General features: G+C 63.1%; 2 protein-coding genes across 8 annotated transcripts in view; one reads left to right on the top strand and one right to left on the bottom strand.

Moving 5' to 3' along the window:
- SH3GL1 (SH3 domain containing GRB2 like 1, endophilin A2) overlaps positions 1 to 13329 on the top strand; it is a 31029-nt gene extending 17700 nt beyond the window's left edge. Inside the window, exons 2-10 of the mRNA XM_045491568.1 lie at positions 8080 to 8148; positions 8454 to 8526; positions 9444 to 9587; positions 9948 to 10081; positions 10165 to 10323; positions 10626 to 10729; positions 11236 to 11360; positions 11466 to 11522; positions 11960 to 13329. Of these exons, the coding sequence (XP_045347524.1) occupies positions 8080 to 8148; positions 8454 to 8526; positions 9444 to 9587; positions 9948 to 10081; positions 10165 to 10323; positions 10626 to 10729; positions 11236 to 11360; positions 11466 to 11522; positions 11960 to 12156 (1062 nt within the window). The 3' untranslated portion in view covers positions 12157 to 13329. The remainder of the gene's footprint in view (positions 1 to 8079; positions 8149 to 8453; positions 8527 to 9443; positions 9588 to 9947; positions 10082 to 10164; positions 10324 to 10625; positions 10730 to 11235; positions 11361 to 11465; positions 11523 to 11959) is intronic.
- Positions 13330 to 13595: 266 nt separating this feature from the next.
- On the bottom strand, positions 13596 to 22345 carry MPND (MPN domain containing). 7 transcript variants are annotated; one of them, XM_045491560.1, is made up of 13 exons: positions 22230 to 22345; positions 21824 to 22125; positions 20857 to 21093; positions 19027 to 19159; positions 17975 to 18059; positions 17704 to 17800; positions 17351 to 17423; positions 17194 to 17270; positions 16213 to 16399; positions 16003 to 16073; positions 15416 to 15586; positions 14666 to 14758; positions 13596 to 13859 (listed from the first exon to the last, which is right to left on the bottom strand). In XM_045491560.1, the coding sequence occupies exons 1-13, from the start codon at positions 22234 to 22236 to the stop codon at positions 13773 to 13775; spliced, it is 1620 nt and encodes a 539-aa protein (XP_045347516.1). In that variant the 5' UTR covers positions 22237 to 22345; the 3' UTR covers positions 13596 to 13772. The 7 variants fall into 7 exon arrangements, with proteins under 7 accessions (XP_045347516.1, XP_045347518.1, XP_045347517.1 ...); XM_045491562.1 differs by having other exon boundaries at positions 15416 to 15505; XM_045491561.1 differs by having other exon boundaries at positions 16213 to 16381.
- Positions 22346 to 23353: the final 1008 nt, after the last annotated feature.

Here is a 23353-nt window from a genome sequence, read left to right as displayed (position 1 = left end):
CCCCCAGATTCTGTGTAATCGATCAGGGACCTGGTTAACTGTGGATGAAAAGGAGGGCCAGTTTTGTTAAGTGGCCTCTGCTTCCTTGTGGGGAAGCTCTGGCATCTTAATGGAAATCCGAGGATTGTCGATCTTTACAGTTGAACCTGGGCCAACACTCCCATTTCATTGACAAGGAAACCGGGAGGGTCCCCAGAGGAGCCAAGACTAGGACTAGAGGTCACTGCTCCACCACGGTGCGTGGGGAGGGTGCTCAGTCCTGTGGCTCCTGGCCAGACGGACTGGGAGGGGAAATCCCTGTCTGTGGCCAGTGTTGGCCAGCCTGGGCCCTCCGCAGGCCGACACTCAGCCTGCCCTGTCCCCACACTGTGCACGTGGAGCCCAGGCCAGGCAGGGCGAGTTTCTGGTTACTCCTTCTCCTAGGACTGCTGAGTCACCTTGGGGGAGGGACAGGCACTTCCTTGAAGCAGGGCTGAGGCCAGCTCTGTACGTTTGGTGGCTGGGACCCTGAAGCAACAGGAGACGGCACTTGCAGCTGCCTGTGCCCATTCTGCCTCTGCTCGGCCCCTCGCTTGGGTCCTCCCGTGCCACTGTGCCTGTGTTTCGTTAGCCCCTCCTCGGGAGGCGGGGGGGGGGGGTGGGGGGGATGGGGGGGGTGGGGACGGCCCTGAAGGGAAGCAGCCGGGGCGCGGCCGACACGCCACGCTGACCCTGTCCTGTCCAAGAGCGACCCTTTGTAGGTGGGAAGAGGGGCTAGCCAGTCCGATGGTATCCATCAAGCCCATGCAATGTGCTGGCTTGGGGCAGAAAGCAAGACGCACGGTCCCTGCACCCTGGGAGTGTGCTGTCAGCTAGGGACCAACGTGGTATCCAGAGTTAGGGAGAGTGCTCTGAGGGGGGGGCCTGGGGGCCTCTAGCAGGACATCACACTGAAGCTGGGGCCTCTGACTACCCCCAGCAGTTAGGCTGGAGTGATGGACTGGGGGCACGGAAGCAGTCCTGAGGGTGCAGGCAAAGCCCGGGCAGGTGCCTGGAGAGGGTGGCAGGCCCTGACTTGGCTCATGGAGAGTCCTGGACAGGAGGCAGGAGCAAGGCCCGGGGAGGGAGCCCAGTGTGGAGGCTCCCCGGGGTCCCAGGGAGGGGTGAGGGGAGTCCGAACCAGGGAGGGGGCAGGCCTGGTTCAGGCACGTGGAGGGGGCACGAAGGGACCTCGTGACAGACTCCTAGGTGTTGTGAACCTCATTAGGAAAGCCCTGTGACCATGTGGGGGAGGGTGGGCGGGGACTTCACTGTCAGTGAAGAAAAATCCTTTTAGCCGGAGCCGAAGGGGCAGCTTCCTGGGCGTCTGCCGTGTGGGAGCCTCTCCCGGCTGGTACTCGGACTGTGTTGCCTGCAGAAGCAGAGGTCAGGGCTTGAAGACCGGGCCTCAGCGACATCCCTCTTGTGTCTCGGGGGCAGCGACACCCAGAGCTTCGTCACCTGACTCATCACTCCCTCCGCCTTGACAGTCCCTGAGTGATTCTCCCCGTCTGCCTCGCCACTTCCTTCTCCAGTCAGTTCTTCCCGACGCTCGCTTCCTGCTTTGCTCCCAGTGCAGTGGCCATGGCCAGCTCAGACTTCTGGATTAAGCCAGACAGGTGACTCCAGGGCCTTCCCCCGTCATTTGAACAGCGTGTGCCAGGCAGGGAAGCGGCAGCTGGGACTTCACGCGGCATTCAGCTCACCGCCTTCCAGACAGCAAAGTGTTGATCTTCCCGGGCCAGCCCGGGGGCCCTGCTCTTCATCTCGAGGAGCCAAGCGGTTCAGGGAGGTGGGAGGCTTGAGCCCGCCTGAGACGTGACCTAAACGGCCGGTCCTGCAGGTGGCAGAAAACCACGGGGGTCCAGATGGCAAGAGGCCAGGTCTGACCGGGGCCCCCATGCCAGGCTCCCCTTTGCACAGCTTTCCTGGCTCTTTCCCCAGACGACAGCCAGTCCCGTCTGGCTGGGAGACCGGCAGCTGGCATGTCCCTGCAGTCTGGGGGGCCTCCGGCTTCTGCTTCTGAGCCAGCGTCTCAGCCGCTACTGCCCCTTCTGCTGAGGGAACGCCCCGGCTTTCAGAGGCCACCGTCTTCTGGCACCAATACTAGGCTCCCAGTGAGGCCCTGCCATACTGCGTGCGGAAGTGTGTCTGCGGGTGCGTGTCTGCTCGCCGGGGCCTGATCTGGTGGCCACCATGCCCAGTTTGGAGCCTCTGTGTGGAACGTAACGTCGGGAGACTTTTCCTGGTTGATCGCTTCCACTGCTCCGTTTCACCAAAAGCTGCAGTTGAGAAAACACTGAGTTCTGATCTCTAGGAGGAGAGGAAGTGTGCGCCCTGAGCCCGAAGGGTACGGGGAAATTGCAGAATTCCCGGTACGCCTAAGGAAGTTCTGACTTGTCGGAGCCCTTCCCTCCGTGGGGTTTACCAAAGGGGGTGGCGACTTAGCGCACAAATATTTACGAAGGGCCTGCGACGGATAAAGTGTCGCTCGGTGCCAAGACCTTCAGTCTGTCGCTGACACGTCTTCACATCCTCCTCCTCCACCCACGAGGGGCGGGAAGGTTCATTTGGGCACAGATGATGTTTCTGTGGCCCCTACTTCAGTGGCACCTCTCCCTCACCCCCGGGGCGGTGGCCCAGCCCCGCGTCTTGTGACCTTTGCTCTCAGAGCCAGTGGGAGCTCCGCCCCAGTCAGCGAGCGGTTCTTCAGTTCTTCTGGAGAACTCACAAGGCCCCGAGGGCCCGGCCTCTGGAAACTGTCCCGAGTATCCTGGGCACGCCGGGGGCCACGGAAGGTTTCCGGGTGGGAACGGACACATAGAGAGAAGGCGGCTCTGGGGTAGCCGGGGCACCACACACGTCGCCTCCGCAGAAGCACACTCGGCTCGCCTCGCCATTTCAGAAAGAGAGAGTCCCATTAGGCAGAGAGGACACCAGCTGTGTCTCTGCCGGCGCCCCTAGGTGGGGGCGCAGGGGGGTGGGAAGAGGAAGGAGAGCTTGGAGGAACCCCGCAGTTTCTTGTTGGGCAGGGCAGCAGACAAGCTCAGCCCCGCGCCCTGCGCGTGCCGTGGTTCTGAGTCATGAGACAGGAGACCCGAGAGGGGCCGCTCTGCCGCGTTTGCTCAGAGCGTTCCAGATGTCAGGAGGCGGCAGGGAGGGCGGGCCAAGTGGGAAGGGGTTTGGAGAGAGTGTGTCTGTCCTCGGGCCCCTCCCCATGAGGTCACCCTGGCTCAGGAATTTCTCAGCTCTGCCTGTGGCCTCTTGGGGCCTCCCACGTCCAGGCCTGGTGCACACCGCTTTCTGACCCCTCCTCATAGCCCTGGGAGGCCCTGTGTAGGCCCCGGGCCTCACCCCCCTTCCGGCGCTCACCAGTTGTCCAGTACGGGGCACCGCGTAGGCCGACTGGCAGGTCCCATGGGTCTGAGCACAGCTCCCGTCTCCACGTACAGCTCCACGGCCTGTCACCCTTGTTTCCTTGTCTGTTAAATGGGCCCTCTGGTCCCTGTGTCCTCATGGAGTAGATACGGGGCCCAGCACTTAGTAGTCCAGGAACGGCAGCCCTCGTGGCCCGAAGCTGCGTCTCACCCATATCTCTCTCTGCCCACCCGGCCTGGCCCTGCCATTTGGGACCCGGCCTTTCAGGTCCGGCTCAGACAGCACTGGCTTTGCGGCCACGTCCTGCTGCCCTTTGGGCGTATTTACACCTCCTCTGTGACTCTTACCACGTTCTTCTCTCCGTTGCTCTTACGTCTGACGGTCTCCTCTCCCGTGCCAGAGGGGCGCTCCTCAAGGCCAGGACACACTCCCGTGCCCGGTCCATACCTCTTCCTGCTGCAGACACAGTTCATCACACCACGGCGGTCAGCTACTGCTGGCCTGTCCACCCCCTCCTGACAGCCGTCGCTGACTGGGGCAGCAGCTGCTCACACCTGAGAGCCAGGAGGCCTGGTCCCTGGCCCGGATCCTCAGGATGGCAAGTCTAGGGCCACAGCCCTAGTGGCTGGGCTAGAGTGACTGGGCCTGGGCCCTCCGGGCTCCCCTTGGCCCCTTGTTTCCCTCACCTATTCCAGGCCAGTCGCTCGGGCTCTCCAGCAGTGCCTACCGGCAGCTTCTCTCCTCCACGCCTGGCCCTGGGCTCGCCCTCACCTCTGAGGATGGTGTGGGGAATGTCACCCTAACGCCCACAGATGGGCAGGACCAAGTCAGCTAGGCAGAGGCAGGAGGGGAAGCATGCGCCAGGAGAGGTCAGGTGACTTCCAGTGTTAGCCTGGGAGGTGGTCCTTGAGCGTCACAAGTAGGCCACCACAGCACAAGGTGGCTGGACACAGTGTAGGACACGAGTAGGAAAACGTTAGCCCCCATCTGAGACCGTGTGGCCCCAAGCAGCCCCGCTTGTCCCCCCTTCTCCCCGCTCCTCTGTGCCAGCCTCCTCTTCCTTTTTTTTTTCCCCCTTAAGCCCTTAGATCATCAAAGCAGATCATCTGCCCAGGTCACTGAGCCTGCAGATCGGCCCCTTCATTTTCCGTGTCATGTGTATCGATCAGGTTTCCTTGCAGAGATGATTTGGTTACGAGGCTGCCGTTGGCTTCCTCCCACTCAGCAGGATTCGTGCCACTTCCCCAGCTGCCACCAAGTGGCCTCACACAGATGTGCCTGCCGGTGTGGACAGTTGTCCCCGTGCTTCCCCCCCACCCCCCATGAAAGACCCTGCCCTGGCCTTTCTGTGTTCCGCTTGACCACTGCTCATGGCACACGGCATCTCTGTTCCCTCTGGGGATCATTCTGCATACGCGCGCTTTCTCTCCCGAGTGTCCCGATCCCTCCCTCCCCAAAGATGGCCAAGACTCTACAACAATAACGCCAGTCTTTGAAAGTACAGCCCCTTTCCCAACTGGTCTTTGGTATTGAAGCCCACAGGCCAACGCCCACCCACGGAAGTCACGTGGGTGCTCCGGGCTGAGGATTCGGCTCCGTTCCCAGCTCGCTCCCCTCCCAGGTGCCCAGTTCACAGGTGGTGCCGTGAGGTCCACTGCTGATAAACACAAGATCCCGCGACAGGCCGCCGTCCGCCTGATGCAGCCGCTTGTGGACACAGCCTTGCAAATGCGATCATTGAAAGGCCAGGTGGAATCTGGGCCCAGGGAGTGCCCGGAGAGCAGCGCGGGGGGGTCGGGCGAGCAGGGAGGCGCACAGGGAGCGGGGTCTCTTGCTCCATCACCAGCAGCAAGCACCTCTGCAGTCTGAACTTAGGGGCATGGAGCCACAGATCCCTGTCCCATCCTGGAGTGCCTGCCACCTGGGCTGGGGGCAGAGCATGCCTTCCCGAAGGTCAGAAGCAGTATGGGAGTAGTATCGGGCCAGACACGCGGTGAGCGTCCATTCGTGCAATTTCCAGAACAGGTACCACTAGAAGAGAGGGAACTTCCTTCCTGCTGGAGGTGTTCGGAAGCCTGGCAAGGTGCTGGCACTAAAACTCCTCTAAGGGTAACTCACGGCCGGCAGCTCGTGGGATAGGCCCACGGAATCTTGGTAAAACCATTAAAGCAGACGGACACCGGAACCTCACTGCTCAGAGGTGCCCCAGAGCACGGTACTCACACAGCGGGTGCCTGGTGGCCCAGCCATGGTCTTTGTTAACACAGCCGCCCAGCCTCCCCCAGGAGAGACCCCACCCCACCCTAGGCCCTCCGTGGACACGGTCCCCGAGTGCTAGCCTGAGGCCCACCGTGCGGGCAGAGCCAGGCCAGGTGGGCGAGGAGCGCAGGTGGACACGGAGATTCGCCTCCGGAGGCCGCTGCCAGGTCCCACCGAGTCTCGGCTCGTGGGGGCCCCGTGGGGCACAGGCTTGTGTCTGAACTGAGGCAGAGCTCTGGAGATGTTCTGGCCCAGGCTGGGCTTCGTGTCGGCCCCCGGGAGGTGCCAGCACGGGTTTCACGGCGGCAGCCGTCACGGAAGCACTGCTGGTGATCAGCGGGGCCCAGGAGGCTGTGGTTTCCACGCACCGCCGCGGCCATGGCGCTGCAGGAGCGGGTCCGCGGCCAGGCGGGGCTCAGCCAGCGGGGGGACGGCCCCTCCACGCCGCGAGCCCATGGGAGTCCCCGGCTGTGTCTCAGACGTGGAGGGGAAGAGCGGACCCACCAGGCGTGGGAGGAGGACAGGCTGTAGCGAGCTCCTCTTCGTCTGGGGCGCAGACTTTACAGGCGGAGGTGTTGTCTGTGATGGCGTCTGCTGCTCTCGTCGGGTCCACTTTTCCTGAGCAGCACTGAAATGTCGGGGTTGCAGCCTTCCCCACAGACGGGCCCTTTGGGGCCCTCCAGCCCCCTCCACCCAGACAGCATCCCAGCCCCTGAGCTTCCGGGGCTGGCTGCTCAGTGACAGGAGGCCTGTGGTTCCTAGAAAACCCCGTTCCTCACACCCAAGGGTGCCTCCTCGTTACCGACATGGCTTCCGGCTTTCCCTGTGGAGCCCTCGGGGCCTGTCCACTGGACGCGCCCTGCGGCCCAGCGAGCCCACACGCAGAGGTGCGGATTCTGATGCTGCGTTGCCGTGTGGCTCCTTTGGTTTTCCCTTTTGCCTTTGGGCCTCTTGTCACGCTTTCATCCATTTGGCTGGTTCCAAGACCACGAGCCCTGGAGGGAAAGGGTGTAGGGGACAGTCACCTGCTACCTGAGGGACTTGAGCCCCGAGCTCCCGGGCAGGGTGAAGGGAGGCTAGGAGGGGCCCGGGTGCCTCCAGCATGGCCTTCTGTGTGCCCAGGTGCAAGGATGGCCTGGAAAACCCATCCCTACACGTGGTGCTGAGGAGCTGGGGGCTCCCAAGGGAGGCACCCCCCCCCCCGCCCCTGGAAGACTGCAGGGTCGTCCTGCACCCCTCCCCTGGGGGGAAGGATGTGGCTCCTGCCCCGGAGACCTGTCCCTGTTGGCCCCGTGCCCGTGTCCCTGTCCTCCTGCACCTGGGGCCCGGAAGGTGTGGTTTTGAGCACTGTTGCTCCAGCTCCCTCCCAGTTCACCAGAAGAGTCTGGTCTCACGTCAGGCAGTGAACTCATTTCCCTCTCTGGCAACCACTGAATTTGAGAATGTCCTGTTTTATCATCATCAAAAGAACTGAAACCGTCCCGTGAAATAAAATGGAACGCCCCATCAACGCCCAGGGAGACACCAGGGTCTTTCCTTACCGAGTGGCTAGCAGAAGCAGGAGGGTGGCCCCTGCCCTCCTACAAGGTCCCTGGGAGGATGGCGTAAGGCCCAAGCCGCTCCAGGTGGCAGCAGTCATGGGGCAGGCCCTGCACCAGCCCGCTTCCTTCCTGCCCCCCCCTCACCCCCCGCAGTGGCCTCACCTGCACCCCAGGCCCTTCCTGGACTCCCAGGCTCAGCCTAGTAGAAAGCCCCTGACCCACTGGGGCACTCAGCCCTGTCTCCTCTTGATGCTGCTTGGGGGGCAGAGGCCACAAAGAGACGAGGCAGTTCCCACATCCGTTCAACCACAGGACCTCCTCCTCACTGCAGACCTGTTGGTTTCCCAGAAGCGCCCAGGGAGAATCCATATTGGGGAAGTGTCAGGCCCAGGGTTCCCGAGATTCCTTCCCAGAAATGCAAGGAAAGTGGGAAGAGGGAGGTGTGTGATTCCCTGAGCAAAGAGGCTTTGATGAACCTCTTCCCCATGCCTAGAGCTGAACCATGGCATCACTGGCTGCGTGTGAGCACTTCAGCCCCATGAGGGGATGTCACTCAGCTATTGGCTGGCCCCAGGCAGGTCTCTGGGAGTGGGGGGCACTCGAGTAGGCATGGCCAGGGAAGGCTTCTGCCTTCTAGCAGAAGGTGCCCCCCCCCCCCCCACCGACCCCACAAAGCCCTGGGTTTGAAGGTGTGGGTTTGGAGTCAGGGCCTTGCTCGGCCACCCATCTTCCCATCAGCTGCCATGTTCGGCATCCTGGGGAGCCATCGTGGATGTGCTGACTCCTCAATCTGCTCCCACTGGTGGTGGACGTGGCTGGAAAGCATCCTTGGGCCTCTCCCTCCTCTGAGGCTCACACTGTTTTCCCTCCTTCTGTCCCCCAGCTGGTCAGTGAGAAGGTCGGAGGCGCCGAAGGGACCAAGCTCGATGAGGACTTCAAGGAGATGGAGAAGGTACCAGGGGAGGTGGTGCGCCCTGCCTGGTGCTCAGCACTGTTTGCCAAGTGCCCGTGGCCACAGCGCCACATCTGGGCTGCGGGTGGGGCTCCTGGATGGACAGATCCCCCAGCCACGGGGGACCCGCGTAGCGAACCACAAGTAGGCAGGGAGGCCAGCAGCCCTCCGAGCGGCGGGCGGCCCTTGTGTGGGCTCTGAGGCAGGTGGGGCTAGGGAGCGGGGCGAGGGCTGTCCAGGGGCTCCGGGTTTGGCCTCCGGTGCATGATAGTTATAAAACCCCCACACGCTGCCTCTCTTCACAGAAGGTGGACGTTACCAGCAAGGCTGTGACAGAAGTGCTGGCCAGAACCATTGAGTACCTGCAGCCCAACCCAGGTAGGGGTACCAGCCAGCTAGTCTGGAATTTTCCCATTACTGGAGCACGAAGGAGGAATGTACAAGCTCAGAGAACTGAAATGCCCAGGGTGGGCAGGCTGTGTGTGTGGCTGGATCCCAAGGGTCCACGGAATGTCCTCAGTCCTGCACTAATTTCCACTTCATCCGGCGGCTCTCATTCTGCGTGGCAGTCCTAGCCTTAAATCACCCTTTCGGCTGACAGTCCCAGCAGAAAAGAGCGTCTTTTCCACATAACCAATTCACTAGAGCAGTTGGAATCGGTTGCCCACCCATTCGCCAGGCCCCAGCCACCTGCCGACCCTTGGAGCATGAGGTGGGGTCCCCTAGTCCGAGAGGGAGACAGGGACCTTTCCCTGAGGGCAATCCAAGTGCCGGTTCCCATAGCAGGAGGTAATGCGTGTGGGACGCGCGCGGCGACACCAGTCACGTCCATTCAAGGCCTGTGCCACGGACGGCCTGGAGCAGGCGGAGGGAAGTGCGTGCCTCCCCTCCCCCCACCCCAGCGGAGGGCTGTGTCTGGGGCACCTGTGCGCACCTGCGCCCGCCCCCCACGCTTTCTCTGAGGTGCTACTCCCGGGCCAGGGAAGGCAGCTTCTTGATGACAGCTGGGCCGCAGGACGAGGAGGCCCGGGGGGCCCAGAGGAGCTGGTCACCTCCTGCCTCCCGCCAGGGCTCCTTTGTGGCTAAGGGGAGGTCTGTGCAGGAGCTTCTTTGCAGAGCCTGGCTGTCAGCAGGCATAGGGACCGAGGTCCCTTGGGCCAGGGCAGTGCTTTAGAAAGAAGGGTGCTGGGGAGAGGAGGAACCCAGAGAGGAGCAGCCGGTGGCCGGTCAAGTGCAGGCCTCCAGGCTTCGTGAGCGAGACTGGCCGTGTGCCTACCCAGCCTGTTCTGTTCCAGCCTCACGGGCCAAGCTGACGATGCTCAACACGGTGTCCAAGATCCGCGGGCAGGTGAAGAACCCTGGCTACCCGCAGTCAGAGGGCCTGCTGGGCGAGTGCATGATCCGCCATGGCAAGGAGCTGGGCGGCGAATCCAACTTCGGTGAGGGCTGCGGCTGGCACCGGATGGCGGGAGGCCACTTCCCTGCCGCTGCAGAGTTTTCTGTGGGGACGAGCGAGGATCGGAGTGTTGGCTGTAGGGCCACAGCCGCTGGCAGGCCTGCCCTCCGGCCGCAGCTGATTCTGGGGAAGCCGGTCCTTGCAGTGGGGGCTTGTTTGACACCTGTCCTCGCCAGCTCCTGGCTGCTGGGGCTCAGGATCAGACCCTGGGGTCCCGTGTTGGGTCCTGAATTCTGGCATCTGGGCCCCGGGGCGGGAGGACAGTTCAGAAGTTGGGGTGTCTTGGGCCCCTAGGCCGCGGCCTCCGGTGACAGTTTCCTCCCCATTCCGGGTTCTGCCGCAGGCGACGCCCTGCTGGATGCGGGGGAGTCCATGAAGCGCCTGGCAGAGGTGAAAGACTCCCTGGACATAGAAGTCAAGCAGAATTTCATCGACCCCTTGCAGAATCTGTGCGACAAAGACCTCAAGGAGATTCAGGTGCTGCCCGCGTCCCTCCCCCCCCCCCGCCGCGCCCTGCCCAGTGTGGCTCCCCAGTTCACACACACAACCCCCCACCCCAGCACCACCTGAAGAAGCTGGAGGGCCGCCGCCTGGACTTCGACTACAAGAAGAAGCGGCAGGGCAGGATCCCCGATGAGGAGCTGCGCCAGGCCCTGGAGAAGTTCGAAGAGTCCAAGGAGGTGGCCGAGACCAGCATGCACAACCTCCTGGAGACGGATGTGCGTCTGGGCCCCACTGGGGGGAGCCCGGAAGGCGGGGCCGGTGGGCGGAGTCACATGTGCCCCGCCCACAGCGGGTTCAGCGCCCAGGTGGAGCCTCCGGGACCTAAGGGGGCAGCCACCCTCCCCTTCAAGCCCCCTAAAGCTTTCTGGGCACCTCCACGGGCAGCAGTAGGGTCAGGCAGATGGGGAGAGGGCCGGGCCCCTGTGCCAGGAGTGTTCTGGAGAGGCTCCCTGAAGAGGCGGCCCTGGGGGGAGGGGTCACAGGGAGAGCCTCCCCTTCAGCAGCCGGTCGCTTGCAGATCGAGCAGGTGAGCCAGCTCTCTGCGCTGGTGGATGCCCAGCTGGACTACCACCGGCAGGCCGTGCAGATCCTGGACGAGCTGGCCGACAAGCTCAAGCGAAGGTGAGCCCCGTCCTGCTTTGGGCCGGTCTTTCAGGGCACCCGGGACACCGCCACCAGCTTCTATGAGGCTGCACTCAGGGTGGAGGTTCCAGGGGAAAGACCTGATGGGCTTGTCCCGCTTGTCAGAGGGGAGGGCTGGAGTGGCCTCGGAAGGGGGGCGGGGGGGGGGGCGGGGGCAGGGCTCCGGTCTCCCGAGAGTCCGTAGTCCAGTGCCTGAGAAGGGGAGCCTCGTGCAGCCATGTTCCCAGGCAGGGTGGGCATGCTAAGGGACTTCAGGTCTGGCAGGACCTGGCCAGCCGGCAGCCTCTGAGAAGGGCCCGAGCCGGGGGTGGGGGGGGGGAGCTGACCGACTTGGGGGGCCTTGTGGTTAGACCCATCGGGCCTCTGCGCCCAGGCCTGGCCCCGGGGGGCAGCAGTACAAAAGGCGGGAGGCGGAGGCGTCCCTTCATCGGGGCGTACACGGGATTCGGCCGCCGGCCACTCCCCGCTCTCCTCCCTGCACGCAGGATGCGGGAAGCCTCCTCTCGCCCCAAGCGGGAGTACAAGCCCAAGCCCCGGGAGCCCTTCGACCTTGGGGAGCCCGAGCAGTCCAACGGGGGCTTCCCCTGTGCCACGGCCCCCAAGATCACAGGTAAGGAGCAGGGAGAGGGCCGCCCCCCAGCCGGCTGCCCCCCCAAACCGCAGAGCCAGGCCCCGCCCAGGGTCTTCAACCCCCTCTGTGCTTTTGTGTGAGCAGCTTCGTCTTCCTTCCGATCTTCTGAGAAGCCCATCCGGACCCCCAGCAGGAGCATGCGTGAGTGTCCCGCAGGCGCGGCCCCGCCCTTACATGCTCCCCGCCTGCTAGTCCGTTTCAGGAGGGCCTCCCTCCTCCCCTCCCCTCCTCCGGTAGGAGTGGACACCCCTGCTGCCAGTCCTCTCGGCCCGTCTCGGGCAGGGGGGGAGCTCGGCGCTGAGGCCAGGCGGCACGCCCCCCCATCGGCGTGAGTGTCCAGCAGTCTCCGGGCCCTCTGAGTGGCACGGTCATTCTGTCACCCCGATGTCCCCGGGCAGCCCTAGCTCTTCCCAGGAGCGTTTTGGTGACCACTCGTGGAGCCCATTCCCATCCCTCGCCCCTGGTTCTTCCTGACAAAGCTGGGCTGGGCAGGAGGAAGGAGCAGCTGCCCTTCAGGGGACAGGAGCCCGGGGGGGTGGGGGAAGAGCCAGCGGTCTGAGCCAAGCCCCCACCCCCAGCCCCGCTGGACCAGCCGAGCTGCAAGGCTCTGTACGACTTCGAGCCCGAGAACGCCGGGGAGCTGGGCTTCCACGAGGGTGACGTCATCACGCTGACCAACCAGATCGACGAGAACTGGTACGAGGGCATGCTCCACGGCCAGTCGGGCTTCTTCCCCCTCAGCTACGTGGAGGTGCTGGTGCCCCTGCCTCAGTGACCGCGTCGGCCCCGTCCACGTCGGCCTTCTGCAGCCGGGGCGGCGCCCGCAGGCGCTCCCCGTGGGGGAAGGCGGGCCTCGCTGGGGCAGCAGGGCTGGATGTCGGGGAGGGGCCCGCTTCCACGAGGGCCCCCCCCACCCCGCGGTCCCCGCTCCAGGCGGCAGTCTGGGGGCCGGGCAGTATTTTCGCTCCCCGACCCCGCGCCCCGAGGGGGCGAACACTAAGGTGCTCTTAGAAACACTAACTTCCTCCCACGCCTCCAGGAGCGGGTAACTCCAGGTGGGCCCCCTCACTCTCACACGCGCGTGCACACACACACACACACACCCCTCCCCCCCCCCCCCCAGGAGACCTGCCCTGAACAGGAGGAGATGGGGGTTCTGAGCAGGACCCCTGGCCGACACTCACCACCCTGCTTTTCAATTCACCCACAACACTCCTTCCCAGCCCCAACTCCAGGGCTCCCCAGGCCCTGGCACACCCGTGGATGCCACCTCCCTGGGGAGAGATGAGCCTGGGGTCCTCAGGGTTCCCCTAAGGCCGGCCCTCTCTGAGCAGCCTCTGAGGTGCCGTCGTCTCCCTCCTCCAGTGCCCTCCACCCTGCCCCGCACCCCCTCCTCGCCTCCCAAGTGTAGGGTGCCCCGCCCCAGATAAGCACACCAGACGATCCTCTGGCACAAACCGCCACCACCAGCCGTGCCCACGGCACACGTGTGCACCACAGACGGGACCACGGGAGTCTTGTGCCCTCTGTCCTGCAGGTGGTCCCAGACCCCTGGGACCACCCTGAGGAGGGTCACAGGCACCTCCCCAATCCCAAGCCAGCCACTGTCCCCACCGCTGACAGCGGCCCCAGCCATCTTCCTACAGACAGACCAAGGCAGGCAGCCGCCCTGACCAACAGAGCCGAGCCCCGCAGCTACTTCCTCTCTTGCCCAACCCAAAAATTGGCGCAACTAGGGGACCTCGGGACTGGATCACATTCCCCTCCTCTGATGACCTTGCAAAGGCCCCAGGGACCCCTGGCTCTGAGGCCCCCTCATTGCCATTACATGGGGGAAGCACAGACCTCCCAGCAGACATGAGCAGTGGAACCTGGGCCACAATCGGCAGATCGAAATGTAATCCTGATTTTTTTTTTTTTTTTAAAGTATTAAATGTCTCTTTCTACAGCCTCTTGCTTGGTGTGGTGCAGGGTGGGTCTTCCTCCCTGGCTCTCTGTGAGTGTCCAGGGGAGCCGGGGGAAAAGTCATTTGCCCAGCCACCAGCACAGGCATCACATCCTCCAGATGTCCCTGCAGCCCCAGGAAGCCCGCAACACGGGCGCTCGGAGCGTCCCCTCCTGTACCGCTGTCCAGACAGCAGCCTATGTGCCCAGGGATGAGTGCAGGGGGCTCCTCCTCCCCCTCCCCCCAGGGTGAGACACACACCCAGGCTATTTGCTTCTGTCTTTTATTACCCGTGCCCCAACCACCGCACAGCTAAGTTGCACAGGAACAGAGCGGCACAGCCCCCAAGAGAACCCCCTGGTCCCAGTCCCCTCAGCCCAAACCACGGTGGGGGGGGGGGATCAGAGTCTGACCAAGAGGCCCCCCAGGCCCTGGCAGGCGGGGCCTCAGCTCCCTTGTTTAAGAAGGCTGTAAACCTGCTCCAGCACGTGGCACAGGCCCTGGTCCTTGGGTGTCCTGCTGGCCAGGGAGATCTGAAAGGAGCAGGGCTGGTGCCTCAGGGCTGTGCCCGGTGGTCCTGGCCTCACCGGCTCCCCTCCATCCGGGCAGAGGCTCTCCTAACCGACTCACACGGTAGCGTCCCCAAGACAAAGTTTTATGTTTAAATGAGGAGGCCCGCTCACGCGGAATGTTCTGGGTTTGGGGAGAGGAGGACTATCTGCACACTACAAATCCGACACTCTTCCCAGCTGCCTCCTGCCTAGGCTCTCACACCCTCTGCGCCGGGGGCTGCCCCCCGCCCCACCAGCCCAGCAACGGGGTGGAAGTGACCCGTGGCAGCCGGAAGCTCTGGTCACTCTTGAAGTTTGAGCAAAACAAGCAAACGTGCAAAACTGCATTTCTCTACAAGGCAGGAAGCCAGTCAGACACCCCCAAGGCCGCCGAGCCCCGCAGCGTCCCACTGGCTGCAGGGCCGGCGAGCTGGAGAGACCTCTGCTCGCCTCAGCTCTGCCGGCGCTTGAGGCTCTGAATCGGACCCCGGCCCCTTGTGCACTCGGGTGGGCGCCCACGCCGTGACATAGGACCCAGTGTGGCTTCTCCATCCCCACGGCCCAGGGTCTGCGGGTTCTCCCCTTTCTAGCTGCTCTTGAATAGCTCTCCCCGTCACCGTCACCACCCAGCTGTGACCCAACAAGGCTGTTGGCAGCGTTGACACCCAGCTGAAATAATACGGAACTTAGGACACTGTTTCTCGGGCTGCCCGCGGATGGATTCTCGCGGGCTCCCCCCACATTGTCTTCCTACGGAGTCTGCACGAGACAGGGGACACGAGTCTTACCTTCAGCTTGTCGAGGTACGTGTGCTCCTGGCTCCAGGGCTCCTGGAACCTCACGAGGTCCGGGGCGCCCTTGTAGAATTCCACCAGCAGCATCTGGGGGACAGGGGGCCGATGGGACTCCTCGCTCCTGCCCTCCCACCCGTGCCAGGTGCTGGGGATACAGCGGTGGGCAGCCTGTGGGGCTTCAGTCCCATATGGCACGTAGGCGCCCAGGACCCCAAGGGAGACCACCCACTGAGGAGTGCCACCAGGGAGCTTAGCAGGAGGCCCCTGGAGGGGCACCGAAGTAGCCCCAGGCAGAGGGAGGCACACTGAGTGTCGCACAAGCCTGACACGGACCCCTTGGGCAGCCTCATCCAAACAGTATCCGGGATCCCACAGGTGACCAACTAGCTTTTTTCAAACGCCACTTGGAACATCGACACTAAAAAACAGCTGGGGGACCACCTCAAGTCCCCTCACGTGCCTCCATTTGGAGAATCAGTGCAGGTGCAGAGGCCCGAGGTGGGGGCACCTCCGGTAACTTCCAGAACAGCAAGGCCAGGTGGGGGGATCAGGTGGGCAAGGATCAGAGACTTGAGCCTAAAGCCACAGGTGATTTTCAGCCCCGGACGAGGAGTCTGGCCTATGCCCCGACGTGGCGCATTCAGGCACCCTGAGTCCTGCAGTCTCGCCACCGACCAGCGGGGTCCTTCAGCCCCGCCCGCCCCTCTCAGGGGCCCTGTGCGCCCCACCCGGGAGTGAGCTCACCATCTCATGAAGGATGTCATTAGTCAGGAAGTTGTCCTGGACGTAGGCCATCTCCACGTCCATGGGGATGCCGTAGTCACTGGGCCTTTGCTGGCAGGGACACGAGCCAGTCACGCCCAGCCTCCGATCCCACGAGGGGATGCGTCCTGGCCCAGCAGCCAGAGAATCACACTGCGACCAGGTTCAGAGCCACGTGGGTCCTCCACAGAAGGCTGCGGTGCGACTCCGGAGGCGGCGTGGCCCTGCCCCCAGCAAGAGAGGCCGCCAAGCGAGCCACGTACCCGGGAATGGCTTCCCAAGCCCGATTTCTAACCCCGGGACAGATGTGGGGAATGGCACTCGGCAGAGTTGGGGAGGGAGGCCGTGTTAGTATCAAGGGCTCCACGTGGTGCCCGCGCCTTTTCCACATCCAGGCCCTCTCGGGAGCCCGGGACAGCACGACGGTTATGGTCCCATTTCACGGGGGGAAACGGGGGTCCCCACTCCCCTAAATGAGCCCAGAACCAGAGTCCTGGCCACGGACCATCGACAGGCCCCTCCTGGCCTGCAGCGCTGCGACCCTGCCCTCCCCCCACAGCCCCGCCTACCTCGGGGGGCGGCATCACCCAGAAGGGGGAGATCTTAGACTCGGGGCCCGGGTTGCCAGAGTAGTAAGGGGCTGTGGGAGGACAGCGAGAGTGGCGAGGGCCTGGAGGGGTCGACGGCCCCGAGGCGCCACGCGCGCGCGCGCACGGACGCACGCGCCGGACGCACGCGCACGGACGCACGCATGCGTACCCGCGCGGCCCAGGCCTTACCGCAGAGCAGGGCGAGGCAGGGCTGGAAGCCGTTGCTGGAGCCCTGCAGCCGCAGCTGGTAGTCCATCTGCGAGTCGATGTCCTGCAGCGACGGGAGCGCGGGGCTGTGCGGGTGGCTGTGGTACCAGCCCACCAGGGACAGGCCCCGCAGGAGCAGGCTCTGGTAGATCTGGGGGCACAGGCGAGGCTGCGGTAGAGCCAGGGGCTCCCCCAGCCCTCGTGCGCGCTCACCCTTCCCAGCCGCCAGCGCACCTGCCGCATCCCATCCCTATTCGAGGCCAGCACTTAATATGTGCCTGCTGTGTGCCTGGCCTGGGGACACAGCGGCACCAAGACAGAGCCCGCCCCCACCCTCTAGGAGGCCAGGGGAGGGGGAACAGTCAACAAATACATAAAAAGATGCACCTGTCACAAAGCAAAGGCAAACGTTTATTTTAGGCAGGCCGTATCGCCAACTCCTGGCTCGCAGCGAGCACTCAAACAGTTAAACAGATAGGAGGATGTGTGTGTGCACTCGGGCAGGAGCAGGCATTTCTGGATGCCTTCAGCAAGCAGAGGCAAGTGCTGGCGTAAGGAGCAAGAAGGAGGTGGGCCGAGAGACGTGCGTGCAGAATCCGCACCTATTCGCCTGTCCCCATGGGTCACTGCCGGTGCCAGAAGGTGGGTGTGGTGCACGTCGCACAGCGCCAGGCACATACAAAGCACCACTATGACAACGCTATTGAGAATGGCAGCTAATATTCACTGGGCTCTTACTACGTGCCAGGCACGGCCTGGAAACCGAGGCTCGGGGTCAAGAGGGCGGGCCACCTGTGCAGAGGAAGCAGGACCACGGACAGGGTCACAGCCACGGGGCGGGCGCTCACACGTACTCTTCCGACCGCTCGTTTTTGCACTACTAGCCACCGGGACAGGGTAGCCAGGACAGCTGCATCCACACGAGCCCTCCCTACAACGCCCTGACCCCCCGCACCCCCTCACCTCCTCTTCCATGGTGGCCGCCATATCCGCGTCCCCCAGCCGGCTCCGACAGGGGAAGGCTCTCAGCACCGTGAGCACTGGGCAGAGGCCAAGAGAAGGTGTAGACATCAACCCCAGCCCCAGACACCCCCCTGCCCACCTGGCCCCAAATACCCACTCTGGCTGTTGATGTCCCAGCGGCCCCCCAGGTACCCCACGACCTCGCTTCGAGTCAGGTGGCTGTGGAAGTCCTGGGGAGGGGACGGACACCAGAAGAGCGGCTCAGGCTGCGGCCCAGCCCCAAGCGCCTCTCCTCGGGGCCAGAGCCCTTGCAATATGCTGAGACCACCCCATCGGCCTCCTCCTTCGTTCACTGATTGAGTGCCTACTGTTTAGCAGCAGTGAACAAAACAGAAAAGGTCCCTGCCCTCATAAGGGCCAACCTCCCAGGGACCCCTTCCAGGTGCCCCAGCCACCTGCCCAGGTCTGGCCCTTGGCCCTCAAGGGACAAGGTGACAGCTGGGAACACACCAGCAGGAACAGCACGTTGCTGGAGATGGCCACGTTGAATGGCTGGAACTTGTTGATGGCAGCGAAGGATGTTACTTCCACCAGGGTGTGGGGGTTCCTGTAGGAGCCAGAGGGTCCCGCAGCTTCAGGAACTCAGCCCTGAGCTAGCTCCCCCGGACCCCAGAGCCAGCACTGAGGATGTGAGGCCTTGTGTCCCCCCCCCCCCCCCAACACCCGCAAGAGCTAGTGAAACCTGGGGGCGGGGGTGTGGCGGGCACAGGGTGTTTCTGACCTGGCAGAGTCTCGACTGCCCAGCATGCAATACCGCACAGGCACCCGGATCTTGTTTTCCACCCGCTTCCCAGGGGGCACGGCCTCTGTGGGGCGGGCGAGGGGGGAAAAGGCAGCCTCAATCCCTCCCAGCCCAGAAGTGGAAAACAAAGACAAGGCGGCCCAAGAAAAAACCTCCAGAGGCAGCTTTAAAAATCAGGCCCCAGGGGCGCCTGGGTGGCGCAGTCGGTTAAGCGTCCGACTTCAGCCAGGTCACGATCTCGCGGTCCGTGAGTTCGAGCCCCGCGTCGGGCTCTGGGCTGATGGCTCAGAGCCTGGAGCCTGTTTCCGATTCTGTGTCTCCCTCTCTCTCTGCCCCTCCCCCGTTCATGCTCTGTCTCTCTCTGTCCCAAAAATAAATAAACGTTAAAAAAAAAATTAAAAAAAAAAAAAAAATCAGGCCCCAGAACAGAGAGATCAGGTGGCAGGTTAACAAACTGTTAAAAAGGAGATTAAAATACCACAGGAAGGGCTTAGGAAATCAGGGAAGGACCCCAGGAAACCAGGCAGGGGGCCAAAGGAACCAGGCACTGAGGCAGCGAAATCCTACAGGGGAGCGTGGAAATCAGGCAGCATAGTGAAGAAATCGGGCCATGGGACCAAGAAATCCTGCATTAGAGCTTAAGAAGCCAGGCAGGGGGGTGGGGGGCGCTGGGGGGCTCAGTCCGTTGAGCACCAGACTCTTGATTGCGGCTCAGGTCATGATCTCAGTGTTTGTGGGTTGAGCCCTGACTCAGGCTCTGCACTGACTGCACAGAGCCTGCTTGGGATTGTTCCCCGCCCCCTCCCCTGCTCACGATCTCTCTCTCTCTCTCTCTCTTAAAATAAACAAACATTAAAAAAAAAAAAAAAAAAAAAAAAGAAGTCAGGCCGCGAGAAAGAAATTAGGCAGTAGAACTAGGAAGTCCGCCAGGCATGTTGGGAGTGCTGAGAAAAACGCAAGACCTGCCCCACCCCCCAGCCACCTCCTCACCCGAGTTCTGCCCGCCTCCTGCCCTCCTCTAAGCCTCTCACCTGGGTGCGCAGGCTCCAAGGGTCCCTTGGCAGGTAGTCTCCGACTCTTGTCCTCAGTGGAGACCCCTGCCAGAACCTCCTCCTCTTCTTCCTCCATCAACAGCTCCTCCTCCTCCCCTTCACTGGCCGGGCTCTGGTGGGGGCGGGGCGGGGCGGGGCGGGCGGCAGGACCCTCAGCTGGGCGCCACCCACCCTCCTCACCAAGTTCCACTCACACCTTCCGCTGGCCTTAGGGTCCTGCCATTGCCCCAGGGGCCCACTAGAGGGAGCGAGTGAGCACAGGCGGCCTGAGGTCCTGGTGCCGCTCAGATCTGAGCACCTTCCAGCAGCTGCCGGGCGGAGTTTCAAACCTCTCCTCCGCTTTTACAAGCTGTGCAGCTTCTAGCAAGCGCCCTAACCTCTCTGAGCTCTGTTCTCCTCATCTGTAAAAAGGGGCTAATGACCTCCAGCGCTTAGGGACAGCATCAGGGTGAAATTAAATAATGCCTGCAAGGCAATTAGCACACCTCCTGTAGACCCATTCACTGAGCAAGCAAGTGCTTATAGGGATTATTGTACCAGATTCTCTCGATAATCTCTGCTGATCTGCCCTCAACTGCCCCTGCTGGGGTGACCTCTCAGTGTCCAAAACCCAACAGGCACATGGTCTCTGTACTCTTCCTCCTCGCCGCAGGGTCTGGCTGGTCCTGGCTCCTTCTTCTGGGAGCGCCCCAGGGACCCGGCTTCCCTCCCATCTCTCCAGTCCCCTCCGTCTCCCACCCCTCCCCGGTGTGCAGGCTGGATCCTCGGGTTTCTTCTCTCCCTTCCTGCTCCCCTCCGGGGCAGTCTCCTCCACTCTTGGGACTGGAACCCTGTCTCTGGCCTGACCACCCCCACAGTCCTATCTCCAGCCCAAGCCTCCCCTGAGCTCCAGACTCAGCGTCCGGCTGATCCTGGAAGTCTCTGGGGAGGGCAGGGGTGCTCCCAGGCACCTCGCACTCAGCTCTATAACCACGCCGCACCTGACTGTCCCCCAATCCTCCCCAACCCCCATGGCAGCCTCATCCATCCACTCGCTCGGAACAAAACATCTCTTAACACCAACATCTATCTGATGCAACCGCCAATCCAGTGAGATCCACTTTCAAAATCAGCCAAACCTTGCCCGCTTCTTGATCCATCAATTGTCCGCCCGGTCCACCCCATCATCTCCTGCCCGGACCAGGTTCTGTCACCTGCATCCTGGTCCCCAACTTTCACCCTGGCCACCCCCCAGTCTTTGTGCCAGACGGCGGCCACCAGGGGGCGCGTGTGGGCACCTGAGTCAGGTCTGCCCATCCTCTCTGCCTTCCTGGGCTCCCACCCACCTCAGGGAAAAGGCCCAAGTCCTCCCCGCCTGTTTCCAGCCTGACATCGGCCCTGCAGATTTCCGATCTGCCAGCAAGATATACGTATGTGGTACATACGGATACTGTTAGCATCTTCATTTACATACGAAGGAGAATTAGCACCCAGAGAGGACCCTAGGCCAAGCTCACCAGCTGGTGAATATTCAAAGATGTTATTACTATCATAGCATTAGAAACTCTCCCCGATCTGGTCCCTGCCACCGTCTCCAGTCCCCTCAGCTGCTTAAGACACGTGAGCCTCAGGCTGTATCCACTGATCATGGTTCCCCAAGCGCTGTGTGGCTTCCTACCTCCGCGGCTCTGCTGTCACTGGCTCCCTCTGAAAACTCCTCCCTTCGCCTCGCTCTGACAAACTCCTGGTCATCCCACAGGGCCCCAGTTCCAATGTGCTCACTCTGGGTACTCCTTATCCAACAGCGCTTCAGGAGGCTGAGGGACTCACCTCATCGGCAGCAGCCGTGGGAATGTGCAGCTGGTGTCGCCGGAGCCAGGCCGCCTTGTACTTGTCCAGTTTCTGGCCCTTGTACTTGACAGAGGCCCAGCCACAGCCGGACTTCTTGGCTGGGTTCACCAGCTTCTTGCAGTGGGTGGCCCAGGCGCTGGGTGAGTTGAACACCTGTCCCGTTTCCTGCCACACGATCCTCCCGTCGGGCTGTAGGTCTCCCATGAACTTCTTCCCCTGCAGTAACAGCAGCCTGGCTGCACCCAGGCCCTGGTACCCACCAAGCCACCTCCAGGAAGTCCTCCCTGACTCCCCCCGTCCTGCTCCCCGGAGCTTGGCACCCACTTCTCCCTACAGCATCCCTCCCAGGAAACTGACCAGCTTACATGCCTCCCGGTCCCTGTATGTCCACAGTCAGTCCTCATCAGCCTGGGTTAAAACTGCCCAGCTCTGTGTCTGCCCACCCGCTCACTGGACTGTGAGCCCCCAAAGGGCAGGGACAGGGCCTGCTTGGTCCCTAACACACAGCACACAGCCTGGCACACAGCAAGTGCTCCATTCATGAACTGCCCCCACTCACAAGGCCCAAGGAAACAGCAGCAAACGCGTAAAACATAGTGTAGCAGGCTGCCCGCTGGGCGCTGTATTCCTTTGACCCTCCTACAACCCCGCGACAGGAAAAATAAAAACCCATTTTATAGATAAGGAAACCAGGGTATGGAGAGGCTGAGTAAGGTCACACAGCCAGGAAAGCGGTGGTGTCCTCTCCGAGCCTCAGTTTCTCCTCTGTGGAATGGGCTGTTTGGTAAACGATGCCCTGCAGCCCAGAAGGGTTCGTGCTGGGTCTGGATGCATGTTTCAATTTCCCCTCCCCACACCTGGGCTTGGCCGGTGGGAGAAGAGCTCTGGGCCTCAGTTTCCCCTTCCTGTCCCAGCCGGGAGGGGATGGGGGATAGGGGAGGCTCACCAAGTAGTAGATGGACAGCACCCCGGCGCCGGGCTCCAGTAGCGCATCTTTGAGGAGCACCCGCAGCGTGACCGCGCGCCGGGTGAGCGCGCCCCCAGGCCCGCCGCAGCCCCCCGGGCCCGCCCCGGCTCCGGCCCCGCCGCCGCCGCCGCCGCCCCCGCCCCCGCCCCCGCCGCCTCCGCCTCCGCTGCGCGCGCCGCCAGCTCCAGCCGGCCTCTCGGGGTCCTCGGCCTCTGCCTCGTCCTCGTCCTCATCCGGTGCCTCCTCGCCCGCGCCACCCGCCGGGGACAGCGGCTCCGGAGCTGCGGGCAGCGACAAGCTGCAAGGGGCCGCGCGCCCCCAGCCACCCCGGCCTCTCGACCCCACCCCGCCCCCACCCCCGGACCCCCAGCCGGGCCCGCCGTACCTGCCATGGCCGCTCCGCCCCAAGCGCCCCGCGCCCTGTGCGACTTGCGCGCCGCTGGCTCTTTCTTCCCGGCACGTGACACGGCTCCGCCCCGAGGGGGAGGAGCCCCAGCCTGGGGGCGGGAGGGGGGCTCGGCCTGCCCGCGCGAGCCGGGACCCGGAGGCCTCGCGGCCTGTCCACGGGCAGAGCCGGGGACTCATCCCTCCGGGACCATCGGGAAAACGGAGGTTCGAGGCCACCTTCCGTGGGAGGCGCGTGGCAACCTACCAAGCGGGGAAACTGAGGCCCCGGGCCTTTCGCTTTCGGGGAACTAGTGGCTCCACTGGGGCGGCCTGTTATTGGATTTAGACCCGGAGCTGGGGGGCGCGGGGGACTCAGTTCACTAGGACCGGGCGGGGTGGGGCACTTGAGGGACCAGAAGTCTCAGCTGTGGAGACCAGGGGAGAAACCCCCGAAGAACGAGCCACAGCGCCCTGGGGCTGCAGGCCTAATGGGGAAGGTCTATAGCGCCCAAGGCGGAGCGCCCGGCTGGCTCAGTCCGTAAAGCAGGCGCCTGTTGATCTCGCGGCTGTAAGTTCGAGTTCCATGGTGGGTGTAGAGACTACTTTAAAAATAAAAAATTTTAAGTAATAATAAAAATAAATAAAGCGCCTGAGCCGGACGTCAGTCTCTAAAGGGTTAACTCCCATTTCCCCTGGGCCGATTCCACGGTTGGGCCCAAGCGGAGCCCAACAACCAATTATAGGAGGGTCATTTAAACTTCAACCAATAGGCAGCAGTCGTGGGATTCCCTCCAGCCAATCAATGTTAAACCGCTGCTTCCGCCAAACGCGTAGCCCTCGGCCAATCACAGGAGCCCCCGGGCCTCACGTATCCATTCAGTTGTAGAGTTTGGTCCTGTGCCAGCCAATCAGATCCCGGGTCAGACGTGCCCTCAGGCTGCCGCGCCCCCCGACTTCCCACGCCTCCTCGCGCCGGGCTCTCGGAGGCGGAGCCGAGTTGGGTGTTCGCGGGTCGGTTTCAGTGCGGTCCTTTGTCCCTGGCCCCTGGCCCAAGACCTTTGCTCTGAGGCGCAGCGGCACCTCCCAGGACTAGGAGTCCCCAGGCCCTGGCAGGGCTGCAAG

The sequence above is a fragment of the Leopardus geoffroyi genome, chromosome A2, assembly GCF_018350155.1.
Source record: "Leopardus geoffroyi isolate Oge1 chromosome A2, O.geoffroyi_Oge1_pat1.0, whole genome shotgun sequence".
In the NCBI taxonomy this organism is placed as follows: Eukaryota; Metazoa; Chordata; class Mammalia; order Carnivora; family Felidae; genus Leopardus; species Leopardus geoffroyi.
This window is presented reverse-complemented; position numbering and strand designations above follow the sequence as displayed.